At 31.3% G+C, this 12,497-nt stretch overlaps 4 protein-coding genes across 4 annotated transcripts; 2 read left to right on the top strand and 2 right to left on the bottom strand.

The window, feature by feature from the left end:
* Positions 1 to 159: 159 nt before the first annotated feature.
* On the bottom strand, positions 160 to 2,703 carry DFA_12325 (uncharacterized protein; the record flags this gene model as incomplete). The annotated part of the gene is made up of 3 exons (XM_004366012.1): positions 160 to 2,236; positions 2,516 to 2,541; positions 2,638 to 2,703. 3 exons carry the CDS (start codon positions 2,701 to 2,703, stop codon positions 160 to 162), a joined length of 2,169 nt encoding a protein of 722 aa, XP_004366069.1.
* A 252-nt stretch (positions 2,704 to 2,955) lies between these two features.
* On the top strand, positions 2,956 to 4,523 carry fam63A (DUF544 family protein; the record flags this gene model as incomplete). Its single annotated transcript, XM_004366011.1, has 5 exons — positions 2,956 to 3,082; positions 3,184 to 3,323; positions 3,444 to 3,659; positions 3,736 to 4,027; positions 4,108 to 4,523. 5 exons carry the CDS (start codon positions 2,956 to 2,958, stop codon positions 4,521 to 4,523), a joined length of 1,191 nt encoding a protein of 396 aa, XP_004366068.1.
* Positions 4,524 to 4,935: 412 nt separating this feature from the next.
* Positions 4,936 to 5,672, bottom strand: DFA_12323 (uncharacterized protein; the record flags this gene model as incomplete). Its single annotated transcript, XM_004366010.1, has 3 exons — positions 4,936 to 5,112; positions 5,340 to 5,455; positions 5,531 to 5,672. The coding sequence occupies 3 exons, from the start codon at positions 5,670 to 5,672 to the stop codon at positions 4,936 to 4,938; spliced, it is 435 nt and encodes a 144-aa protein (XP_004366067.1).
* A 339-nt stretch (positions 5,673 to 6,011) lies between these two features.
* On the top strand, positions 6,012 to 9,715 carry DFA_12322 (Kelch repeat-containing protein; the record flags this gene model as incomplete). The annotated part of the gene is made up of 5 exons (XM_004366009.1): positions 6,012 to 6,120; positions 6,259 to 6,353; positions 6,770 to 7,632; positions 7,954 to 8,927; positions 8,991 to 9,715. The coding sequence occupies 5 exons, from the start codon at positions 6,012 to 6,014 to the stop codon at positions 9,713 to 9,715; spliced, it is 2,766 nt and encodes a 921-aa protein (XP_004366066.1).
* Positions 9,716 to 12,497: the final 2,782 nt, after the last annotated feature.

Raw genomic sequence — 12,497 nt, 5'->3', positions numbered from 1 at the left:
TTGGCCCTTGTTGATCAGGGCCCTTTTTTGGTGAATAATTAAAAAAAAAAATGTTAAAAAAATCAATAAAAATCACTTTATGTTCAAAAGAATATGGATGAACAAGTTTTATTATATTATTATATTATTATATATATACTATGACTAGTACTCTATTGATTAGTTTTGATACCATGGATTCTTTAAAAAATGTGGAGGTATGGAAGGGGTTGGATTTAATCTCCATTTGGTGTACGCCAACATTTCAGCAAAAGGTGTTGTGAAAAAGTATTCTTGGTCTTGTAATACTTGATCATGTATGATTGGATCGGATTTGAGTTGATTAAATGTTGATTGAAGAATGGTAGAGGAATCTTGAATCAATTCTTTTTCCATTGTCCACGATTGTTCATCACTGTCATTGGTTGTTTGAAGGTGAGCAAATACATGCATCAGTAGTTCACCAACATGTATAAAGATTTGAGCTCTTTTTTGTGTAAAGTCTTGAAAGTGTAAGATTGATGTTCCCTTGATTGAGCTATAATCGATATTCTGACGATCCAATCTTTCAGGTACACAACGAGGACAATCCCAATCTTTGAAAATGAGTTTGGTTGGTACACCTCTATCGATAATGACATAGGTGTTTTGGTGGTGTGCTTCAATTGCCACTCCATATTTTGTAGACATTATAATATAGAATGGTAAAAGTAGTTGAAAGTAATGTTTCATCCAAAGACGAATAGCTTTGGATGTGGTTGTGATATGTTGGTTGGTTTTTAATTGATCGATAAATTCAAAGAGTAGTTTGGTTCCTGATATTGGTGAGGTGTTGAATAGGGCAGGTACAGATACTATCTGTTCAGTTGTTGGGTCAGTTACAAAACAATGTAAATTTTGTCTCCACAATGATGACAATTCAGCATTCTTGTGTTGATGTTTTCCTCCACCTCCACCTGCACCTGTTTGATCGTCATGGTAGTAATATATTCCCATTAGATCCTTTACAAAATGTATTTTTGTTCCAAATCCATTACCTCTTTCTCTCTTGAAAATATCATCCAATATTCTTGAAAACTGTGGACTCGTGATACACGTTGAGTGATTTAAAGTTCGTACTACGGTGGTCAATAAAACGCTAAACGAACATTTGATGGATGGTAGTGTTTGATTATATTGATCAGATTGCTTGTATTGCAATGCTAATGATCTAACCGATACCAATGGTCTAGAGGAAATGTCCGATGACATCGACGATGGAATAATAATCAATTCATTGTTTTCAATATCTTGATTGAATTGAGAGATGACTGGTTGAGATAGTTGATGTGGATGTATTAAATTTAAATAATAATCTTGTAATTCCAACCCAATCATTTTAAAATAGTCTCTAACCTTTTCCTCTATACAAGGGAACAAACCAAAGATAAATTGGTTTGGACATGGTTCTTGTTGATCGTCATATGATTTGAATCCTCCTTTTGATCGATGGATTGCGATGAGTCTTGGATCGATTGTACCTCCAAACTCTGGTGAATAGTTGGTGACTTGATCAACCGACAATCCAACCTTACTCTTTACAAAGGGGTGAGTTGGATGACCACGACGATGAAATTGTTCGTAAAACACATGACTGTATGATGGGTCTTGTTTCAACATACTCTCAATATACTCTGGTACCGACTTGCAATTCATCTTGGTAATCTCTTCTTTTAGTAACTCCATTCTTTCATTTGACAGTACCTTTGACAAAGCCATATTGACCCAACAATTATCCAAGTCCTTTTCAAATTGTTCGTAACCAGTTGTTGTTTTACCAAAGTATTTCTCCACTACTGATACCAACCCCGAGTAATTGTGGATGATGACACATGACGATTCTTTGGTTGGTCCATACTCCACTAATGTCAACTTTTTTGTCTTGTCCAATGTAAATCGGTCCAAACAATAAAGATCCTCGATATAAAATTGGAGTTGTACCGACAATGAAGATGAATCTAAAGTGGCATCTTGGTTTGGTTTAAATTTGATGACATTTAGACCTTGAACGAGTTGGTATGGTTCACATTCAAAAAAGTGTTCAGTCAGAATAACGTACAACAGTCTTGTAACAATCTCCCAATTTGCATTCTCTAATTCCAACTGAAACGATTGTTCCAAATGACTATGATTACTTTGAATGTATTGTAAATATTCCATCAATATTCTCTCATCTTTTACATTATTAAATACATTATTTAATATCGTATCCATGATCCTATGATTGAATAATAACAATATAGTAATCTTTATCTTTAATGTTAATGAATAGTTATATATATAAACTAATTGTTGTTGTATGATTAATTGAATTAATATTAGTCAAATTTGAAATGTGATGACTATTTATTATTATTATGATTAGAATAGTTACCTTGATGATATGGTTGGTATTAATATCTCTTTCTTCTTTCTCTTTTCTCTTTTGTTACAGTAACATGATGATGATGATATAACAACACAAACAACACAGTTAGTGTATTCATTTTAAAAATACTTTTCTCTCACAGGTGATTGATTATCCTTTTAAAAAAAGTATACTTTTTTAGATTGTTGTTATGTTTTCATTCAATATTATTTATTGGTTGAGAGACACCTATATTATAGTATTATTATTACTGTTGACTTTATTTTAGTGACGAAAACTCTCTCTTCTCCTTGTTCACTTTGAACCTCAACTGCCATGAAAATTTTTTTTTATTAAATTAATTTTTTAATTTTATTTTTTTACTTGCTTTCTTTGCAATCTCGAGTCATGTTTATTGATTCATTCAAGTCTCAAAAAAGTTGTTTATATTTGTATATATAAATTTTATTCATCACAGTATTAGTAGTTATAGTTATAGTTTATTAGTTTCACACACACCATCATCATTTATTCATTCATTTATTCATTCATTCAATCAATCAATCAACCATTGTCTATAATTCAAAAAAATGGGAAAAGTTAAATATATGACTTCATCAGGTACAGAAGAAGAATTTGATACAAGTGATGAAGCTTGTGAGAAATTTGGTTTCTATCCAGGTTCAAGAGTTATTACTCCAAAAGGAAGAGGTTCAGGTATATATAAAAATAGAGATAGGATAGATAGATAGATATAGAGACAGAATGATAATTAACCATATATACAAAACATACATCTTTTGTATATATATTTATAGTGATTGGTGTAAGAGAAGGAAATATATGGTTTCATATAGATAAAGATAAAGGTGCATCATATTGGGACAATGCTACAGATTATGAAGCTTTATTATTTAAATTAAACTTTAGAATAGATGAATCAGAAGATGGTATTGCTGTATGTACATAGTAGTAGTAGTAGTAGTAGTAGTAGTAGTAGTAGTAGTAGTACAACAACATGATGTTATTATTATTAGCTCACTAACCTTTATATATTTATTATTATTATCAATGATAGGACATTGGAGCAAAATATAGAGTAAAAAGAATAACATATAGAGGTAGAGAAGTCAAGATTGTACTTCAAAATGAAAATGGACCATGTCCACTCATTTCAATTGGCAATGTCTTGTTGCTACAAGAAAAGATTGTAATAGATTCTGATTCAAACCTCATTTCACTCAAAAGACTTGGTGATTTAATTATAGGTCATGCTAAACTTTTATATGCTGAAGTAAGAAAATAGAAGAAAATAGAAAGAGAAAAAAGATGTACATTTATTCATTCTATTTTATTTTATTTTTTTTTAGGAACCTGATATATTACCAATTATTGACGATTATGAAAAGACTGTATTACCTAGTTTAGAGACTGGGTTGATTGTAAATATAAACTTTAATAGTATTTCTGGATTTGAAAAGACTGTACCATGTCAAATCTTTGACTATTTGAATATCAAATTGGTACATGGTTGGATAAGTGATCCAAAAAATACAGAGGCTCATAATCTAATTGGTAGTCTTACTTATAATGAATTGGCTCCTAAAATTGTAACTTTTGAACAAAGTTTTCCAAATGCAAATTTAGGTACTGAAGCTCAAAGTATGTTTGAAATAGAAAATAATAATAATATTATTCTTCTTTTTTTTATTAATTTTAATTTTGTTTTCTATTTTCTTTAGTTAGAGAATTAATTAATTGTCATCAACTTACAGATTATGGATTAGAATTGATTAGAAGCAATTTACAAGATGATGAATTGTGTGTATTTTTTAGAAACAATCATTTTGCAACCATGACCAAACATGAGGGCAATTTGCACATTTTGGTGAGTGATGTTGGTTACGAGACGGAACGAGCCATCGTATGGGAAAAGATAGTGTCGATTGGTGGAGAGAACCTTTTCTTGTCGGGTGACTTTAAAACTAGAAAAGAATCAGCCTTGGAAGAGGTACGTTTAAATCTTTTGGCCATTGGCTACAAGGAATCAGAAGTTAAAGAAGCAATGGATTTTGTCATTTCTTCAAATGATGCAAATGTTGAACCTTTTGATATTGCTACAAGTTTTATGAATAGTAAACAATATGTTCCAACCTAAACAATATTTGTAAAAGTCCAACAAGAAAAACAAAAACAACAACAAACAAAAAATATTTTAATAGTATAGTATTTTTTTTTAAATATATATAATTATATTATATAAATTAAAATCAATCATTTTTTTTACTTCAATACAATCAAATACAAAAAAGTATTTATTTATTTAAGTTTATTTATTGTTGATCTTCTGATGAGGTTGAGTTTGTGGGAAGGATTGTTTTCATCTTTAAGAGATGACGAATCTTTTCTTGGTTGCCTTTTTGGGCGGCATATATATAAGGTTTTTGTTGATGACTGACAACCATGACTGTTCCAATGCTTGTAAGTCAGTTCTTTGAACATTGTTGATTTTCTCGCAAATAAAATCGAACCGGAGGAGGATAATTGACTTTACAAAAGCTACATAGTCATCAATTCTCGTAGAGACATGTTGCACTTTGTTGCAAAGAGATTGTATCACCTGTGACGATGCGGTGTACAGAGTCGACCTTGGAGTCTAAATCGACTGATGAGAATGGGATGATTGTCGTCGTCAATAATAATATTGGAGGGGCGGATATCTGTGCGCTAATCCTACCTCGTGGGCTCTAGCGATAGTGTCAAAAAGCTGTGTAACAATGAAAAATTTTAGTCAACTGCAAACCAAACGCCTGGTAGGTCGCATCTTTACTAATGTCTGGGTGATTATCCAAGAGATCCTTGGGAAGAGGATTCATGTAGTTGTGTTGGAGCAAACCATTCTCTTGCTCCTGATCTTGCTCCAAGAAAAAGTTAATAATTTACAATAGTGTGACTCTCATATAGTTTGTCTTACTGTGTAATAAGTAGAGTATGAACTAGTTCTAGCTGCATGAATGATTTTCGTTGGAGACACCACCTCCTCTCTCTTTCTCTTTGCAAACTTTCTATCAAATATTTCAACTACACTTGCTTTGAATTGTTTAACTGAACTTGGTGATTAGTGAATGTACAGTTGATGATGTGATTTATTGTTTTTATACATACATTGTGGCTCGGCTTGTTGATTGGCGACCTTGATATAGATAGCGATCAGCTTTGTATCTACCAACTCTGTAGATTCAGGCTTTTGTTCCGTCCTTTCATCTCGATATAGATTGATTGTAGGCAGGTGCTGCATCGATTCCATCTTTGATTAATGGCTTGATGTTGGTATACTTTGTTGTGGGTAACCAATGAAAGGAGAATATTCATTGATGAAGGTGATTAGATGTATAAACGATTAGATGCTAGAATATCGTCATCTGATGTATCAGAATGATAGTAAATTTTTGAAACAATATTTTCTTCTCAGAATGATTGCTTTAGGAATCAAAAATAAAATATAACTATAATTGTTTTTGAAACATTGGAATTGGCGATTGCACAAGCACAAGTTGGATTAGGGTCGTTTTTGGCAAGAGAGAATGGATTATACATATTTCGTATATTAAGCGTGTTATCGTTTTTTGGTCACTGAATCTATTAAATGATCAACTCTTTTGTTGACTTTGTATCGGGTGTTGATGATGCAGAGAAATCAACTGATCGAACACTATTTGAAGTGGTATCAGTCAACTCTTCTACGATACATTATGGTTTCCATAGCGATTATGATTTGTTTGACCATTTACCTAACGACTCTGTGTTTTGGCGAGACACAATGGATGGCTAAAATGTTTTTCCTCTATTTTATATCACTCATGTTTAATACATGTACCTATACACATTTCAAGTATATTGCATTGGGTCCTATTTCATTTTCTTTGTATGTCATTTGCACATCGGTCGTTTACCATTGTCTGCTGACCAAGCAATTACCAGACACAATGTTATTTAGGTGGGTACAATATTTAAATCCAAAAGTAGTTATAATACAATAAATTTGGTTTATCATGATCAAGATCACTTTTTGAAAGCATAGATTATTCTTTTTTGGGGTGTATCATTTTAATAAATAATATAATCTACCACCCACTTTTGGTCCAATCATTGTTGTGTTGTATATAATATTTAAATTAATTTGTATCATTTATTTTAAAATTTAATTGCGATGAAGTAACGAAAAAAATTAATTCTAATTGATCATAAATTTGCCTATGAATACAATAGAATTACTATTATATAAATGTGGTGTATCATCAAAGCAAAGTAAATCAATCATCGAAGCATATCATGTAAGTAGGTGTAGATTGTAGTTATTAGAGAGTGCAATAGAGATATTTACTCTCTTTATGTTTAATGTAGAATGAAAACCATGAGAATGATGATTGCAAAGTATTCCTTTCTGAATTGGTTCAAGTGTTACCTTTGATTGAAGGATCAATCTATATATTGGATGAATGGTTAGATGATCAAATATCATGCAACAAGATAAATATCGAGTGTCTATTAGACTATTATATCGTACCCATTCTACAACAACATTCCACCTCTTATTCAATGATTGTATCTTGTTTGAAGAGATTACTATCAACAAAATATAGAGACTATTTATCTTGTATCAATCAAGATAGATTAGAAAAAATAAGAGATACAATCATTGCAATCGACAACAAGAATAACGATATAATCATTCAGCAACTGAAAGATTCTATATTGGACAAACAACAAACTATAGATACAAGAGTAAACCTAGATGGTGAATGTACAGTATTATCATCAATTACTAGATCATTTATCAGTCTCGTATCAACAGTTTATCATTTAGAGTTGGTTATGAATAGTGGACAAACGTTTGAGATTAACAAACTACTATTAGATGAACCACAATTAATCAAAGATATATCATCAACAATCATTCAAAATGGATACAATCAACACTTTGAATTGATCATCACAGAGATTGTCAATCAACAGCAACAACAACAACAACAACAATCACTCTCACCTTTACCTCCTCCTCCTCCAACAGTCATATCTATATTCATTATACTTTTACATTTGCAACAATATAGTGGTAATGACCAACAACACCAACACCAACAATGCTTATCAATTATTACAGATAGTCAAAGCAAAAGCAAAGCAATGATTAAACAACCATTGCAATCACAACTATACCAATTAATATCAAATCATTCACAAACACAAGATTATTTACAATCATTGTATCTACCATTGACATTGTCAGCAACACCAAATAAAAGTTAGTCTCTACAAATTATATTATAAATCAAAATCAATCATTTTTTTTACTTTTATACAATCAAATACAAAAAAGTATTTATTTATTTATTTATTTTTTGATTTAAATAACCCAAAAAAGGATAGTTTTTACAAAAACCCATTTTTTTTCGGTCTAATTTACTTTGAATTAAACTCGAAACTGAGTGTGTGCAGTTATTGTCATCTTCATCGAGTACTTTTATTTATAAACAATCAATCAATCAATTTATTTATTTATTTATTTATATACTTTTTTTTCATAGAGAGATGACAGCAATGTGGAGAACTGAACAATGCTCAAATGAACCATACCCAAGATGTGCACATACTTGTGATACAGTAGGTGACTATATGTATCTATTTGGTGGATGGACAGACGAGAATCAAATGTTAAACGATATGCATCGTTTTAAAGTTGATACTTGGGAATGGGAGGAGATTCATTATAAACAACAAGAAAAAGAACAGGATAAAGAGATATCAGGATATACAACAACATTTACAATTACAGCTAGAAATGGTCATACTTTAACAACATATAATAGACAATTGGTATTATTTGGTGGAGGATCATTTGAAGGTTTTTTAAATGATATTACAATCTATGATACTGATACCAAACGATGGATGGTACCACAGAGTATTACAGGTACCCCTCCATCTGGTCGATCTAAACATTCTGCTTCATTGGTCAATGGCAACAAACTATATGTATTTGGTGGTGGTGATGGTGTTAGATTACACAATGACCTCTTTTGCTTTGATCTGGTAAAGTTGGAATGGAGTCTGGTTGAAATTAAAGGTAATGGTACAGCAGCAGCTCCATCACCTAGATGGGGTCATTCAATGGTCACTCTAAACTCTACCAAATTAATTGTATTTGGTGGTCATTCTGGTTCAAAGAGATTAAATGATGTACATGTATTTGATACTGAAACAAATATTTGGTCGATTATCAATCAAAGTAATCAAGAAATTATATTTAATCCACAACCAAGAGCAGGTCATTCAGCATCAATGATTGGAGATTTTATGGTTGTTTTTGGTGGTGGTGATGGTCATATTTTAAATGATTTTGTTGGATTGGATACACGTACTTGGAAATGGTGGAGAATTACTCCTCCTCCTGGTGGTAGATGTGCTCATTCAAGTTGTGTCATTCGTAATAAATTGGTTATATTTGGTGGTGGTAATGGTTTACAATGTTTTAGAAAAATGTTGGTTTGTGAACATATTGGTAAATATTAGAAAAAAAGAGAAAAAAGAGTATATATTTATTAATACTTTTATTTATTTTTAGATACTTTGGAATCAATGTATTTGGCACATTTTAACAAAGAATTAAATTCTACTACTACTAATGGTAGTAGTACTGGTACGAATCAATCATCAATGATACCAAAGAAATTGTTAATTGCACCAAAGAAATTATTAAAGACTGATGTTAATGAATCTCTATTAACTACAACATTGGAATCTTTGGCAAGAAAAGCAGCTCAACAACAATTACATAATTTAAATCAAACTCAACTTTCTTCAAACCAGAATAATAATAATAATCTTGTAAATAATAATAATAATAATAATAATAATAATAATAATAATAATAATAATAATAATAATAATAATAATAATAATGGTAATAATAGTGGTGGATCATCACCAAATTTAAATTATAGTAGAAATCATCATATATCTGATGATTTAGATAAATTAAGAGATAGTTGTCTAACTGAAAGAGAGAGAAGAGATATTAAATTCTTTATGACAAATATTGGAATGGCCAAATATGTAAATATGTTTATAGAGCAAGAGATTGATACTACCGTACTGCACATGTTGACAGAATCACATTTAAAGCAATTGGGTGTGACATCGCTTGGCGATAGATTGTCAATCATCAAGGGAATTAGAGAGTCGACATTGTATCTTTTCAAGGGATTGCCATCTTTACAATCAGATTCTTATGATCCTAATTTTAGTCCAAGAATTGCTGATGATAAATTGGATTCTTTGGAATTATAGTAATAATAATAATAATCAAACTTTTTTTTTGAATAAATAGAAATAGCTCGAGATAGACAAAGAATTTTTTTTTTTTTCAATTGAAAAAAGCACAGTTTTCTTTCTTTTTATGTATTCTGTATAAATATATAAAAGAGATACATTTATCTATATGTAACAGTGATTTGGATACGTCAACACGAGTAACAGATGATGGTTCCAAGAAACTGTTATCGAGTTGGAGTGGCCCATACAGAGTTATTAAAGTAATAACAGACAAGTCTTATGTGGTGCAAGTAACCAAAGAAGGGTGACAATCAATAAGAGAGAGAGAGAGAATGATTAATGTAATGTATAACAATAATCTCTCTGCTGTAATAACAAAAGAATCGGCTTCGATATCGTTGTTGTAGTAAGTAGCTTGACATACAAGAGACAGTGCTAATATCATGATAGATAAACAACATGCATGGTCAACAAGCATAGTCAAGCATGGTCAACAAGCATGGTCGTCAAGCGTGGTCAACAAGCATGGTCGTCAAGGTGAAATGAGTTGTTGATTAGAATGAGATAATTGGTTGGAAAGAGAAAGAGTTAGTTGAATAGCTATTTGGTTGGAGAAATGAAATGAGTTATTTGATTAGAATGGATTATTTGGTTGGAATGAGTATTTTGGTTGATTGGAAAGAAAAAATTAGTGGAAAGAGAAAGAGTTATTTGGATGAGTGGAAAGATTTAGTTGATTAGCTATTTGGTTTGAGTGGAAAGAGAAAGAGTTATTTGGATGAGTGGAATGAGTTTGGCTGGAAAGAGATTTGGTTGGAAAGAGAAGAGAAAGAGAAATAGTGAAATGTTTTAGTTGATCGGAGAAAGAGATATTTTGTTGAGTGGAAAGAGTTATTTGGTTGGAGAAAGAAAGAGAATAGATGAGTAAGAGATAGTTGATTAGCTATTTGGTTTGAGTGGAAAGAGTTAAATAGTTGGGAATGAGTGAAAGAGTTTGGTTGGAGAGAGAAAGAGATATTTGGTTGAGTGGAATGAGATAATTGGTTGGAGAAAGAGATATTTGATTAGAAAGAGAAAGGGATATTTGGTTGGAGAAAGAAGGGGATAAGTGTTTGGTTGGATGAGTGATTTGATTCGAAAGAGAAAGAGTTAATTGGTTGGAAAGATATAATTGGTTGGAGAGAAAGAGAATGAGTTTGGCTGGAAAGAGAAATAGTGAAATGAGTTATTTGGTTGGAAAGAGAAAGAGTTAATTGGTTGGAAAGATATAATTGGTTGAAAAAAGAGTTACTTGTTTGGTTGGAATGAGAAAGAATTATTTGATTAGAAATGATCTAATTGGAAATATTTGGTTGATTAGAATGAGCTGTTTGGCTAAGTGGAAAGGGTTATTTGGTTGGAAAGAGATATTTGTTTAGAAAGATAAAGGATAATTGGTTGGAGATTGGTTGAAATAAGAGAAAGAGAAAGAGAAAGGGATATTTGGTTGTGTGGAATGAGTTATTTGGAAAGGGAAATGGTGAAATGAGTTAGTTGGTTGGAAATGAAATTGGTTGGAAAGAGAAAGAGATATTTGATTAGAGAAAGAGATAATTGGTTGGAGAAAGAGATATTTGATTGGCGAAAGAGAAAGAGATAGAAAGGAAAGAGATAGAGATAGAGAAGGAGATAATTGGTTGGAGAAATGGATAATTGATTGGAAAGAAAAGAGAAAGAGATATTTGGTTGGAGAAAGGAGAGTTAAAGATATTTGGTTGGAAAGAGGAAAAGAAAGAGAAATAGAAATAGAGAATAGTTGGTTGGAAAGAGAAAGAGATATAGTGAAATGAGTTAGTTGGTTGGAAAGAGAAAGGGAAAAAGTGAAATGAGTTAGTTGGCGGGTAAGAGAAAGAGTTTGGTTGGAGAAAGAGAAAGAGATATTTGATTTGCTATTTGGTTGGAATGGGTTATTTGAGTGGAAAGAGTTATTTGCCTAGCTATTTGGATGAGTGGAATGAGTTTGGTTGGAAAGATAAAGAGAATGAGTTGTTTGTTTGGAATGAGTTATTTGATTAGCTATTTGGATGAGTGGAATGAGTTTGGCTGGAATGAGAAAGAGTTTGGTTGGAGAGAGAAAGAGAAAGGGAATGAGTTATTTGAGTGGAAAGAGAAGGAGAAAGAGAAAGAGAATGAGTTAGTTGGTTGGAATAGCTATTTGATTAGAAAGAGAAAGAGTTTGGTTGGAGAAAGAGAAAGAGTTATTTGATTAGAAAGAGAAAGATTTACTTGATTGGAAAGAGAAAGAGATATTTGGTTGAATGAAATGAGTTATTTGATTAGAAAGAGAAAGAGGTAGTTGATTAGCTATTTTGTTGGAGAGAAATAGTGAAATGAGATGTTGAGCGGAATGAGTTAGTTGATTAGCTATTTGGTTGGAGAGAGAAATGAAATGATTTATTTGATTAGAATGAATTATTTGGTTGGAATGAGTTATTTGGTTGATTGGAAAGAGGTAGTTGATTATGTATTTAGTTGGAGAAAGAGAAAGGGATATTTGGTTGTGGAATGAGTTTGGAGAAATAGATAGTGATTAGCTCTTTGGTTTGAGTGGAAAGAGTTAGTTGATTAGAATGGGTTATTTGATTGGAATGAGTTGTTTGGTTGGAAAGAGAAAGATTTGTTTGGATAGAAATGTAAATACTCCGCTGATTTTGAAATATATATATATAAATGACACTTTAGAATAAATAAATTGAATATATATAATTTTTTGTTGTTTTAGACTACCTCTATATTTTATTTTGAATGTTCTAGATGA

The sequence above is a fragment of the Cavenderia fasciculata genome (assembly GCF_000203815.1).
Source record: "Cavenderia fasciculata unplaced genomic scaffold Scf_EUAJFUG02HR96I-5, whole genome shotgun sequence".
NCBI classification, from domain to species: domain Eukaryota; phylum Evosea; class Eumycetozoa; order Acytosteliales; family Cavenderiaceae; genus Cavenderia; species Cavenderia fasciculata.
This window is presented reverse-complemented; position numbering and strand designations above follow the sequence as displayed.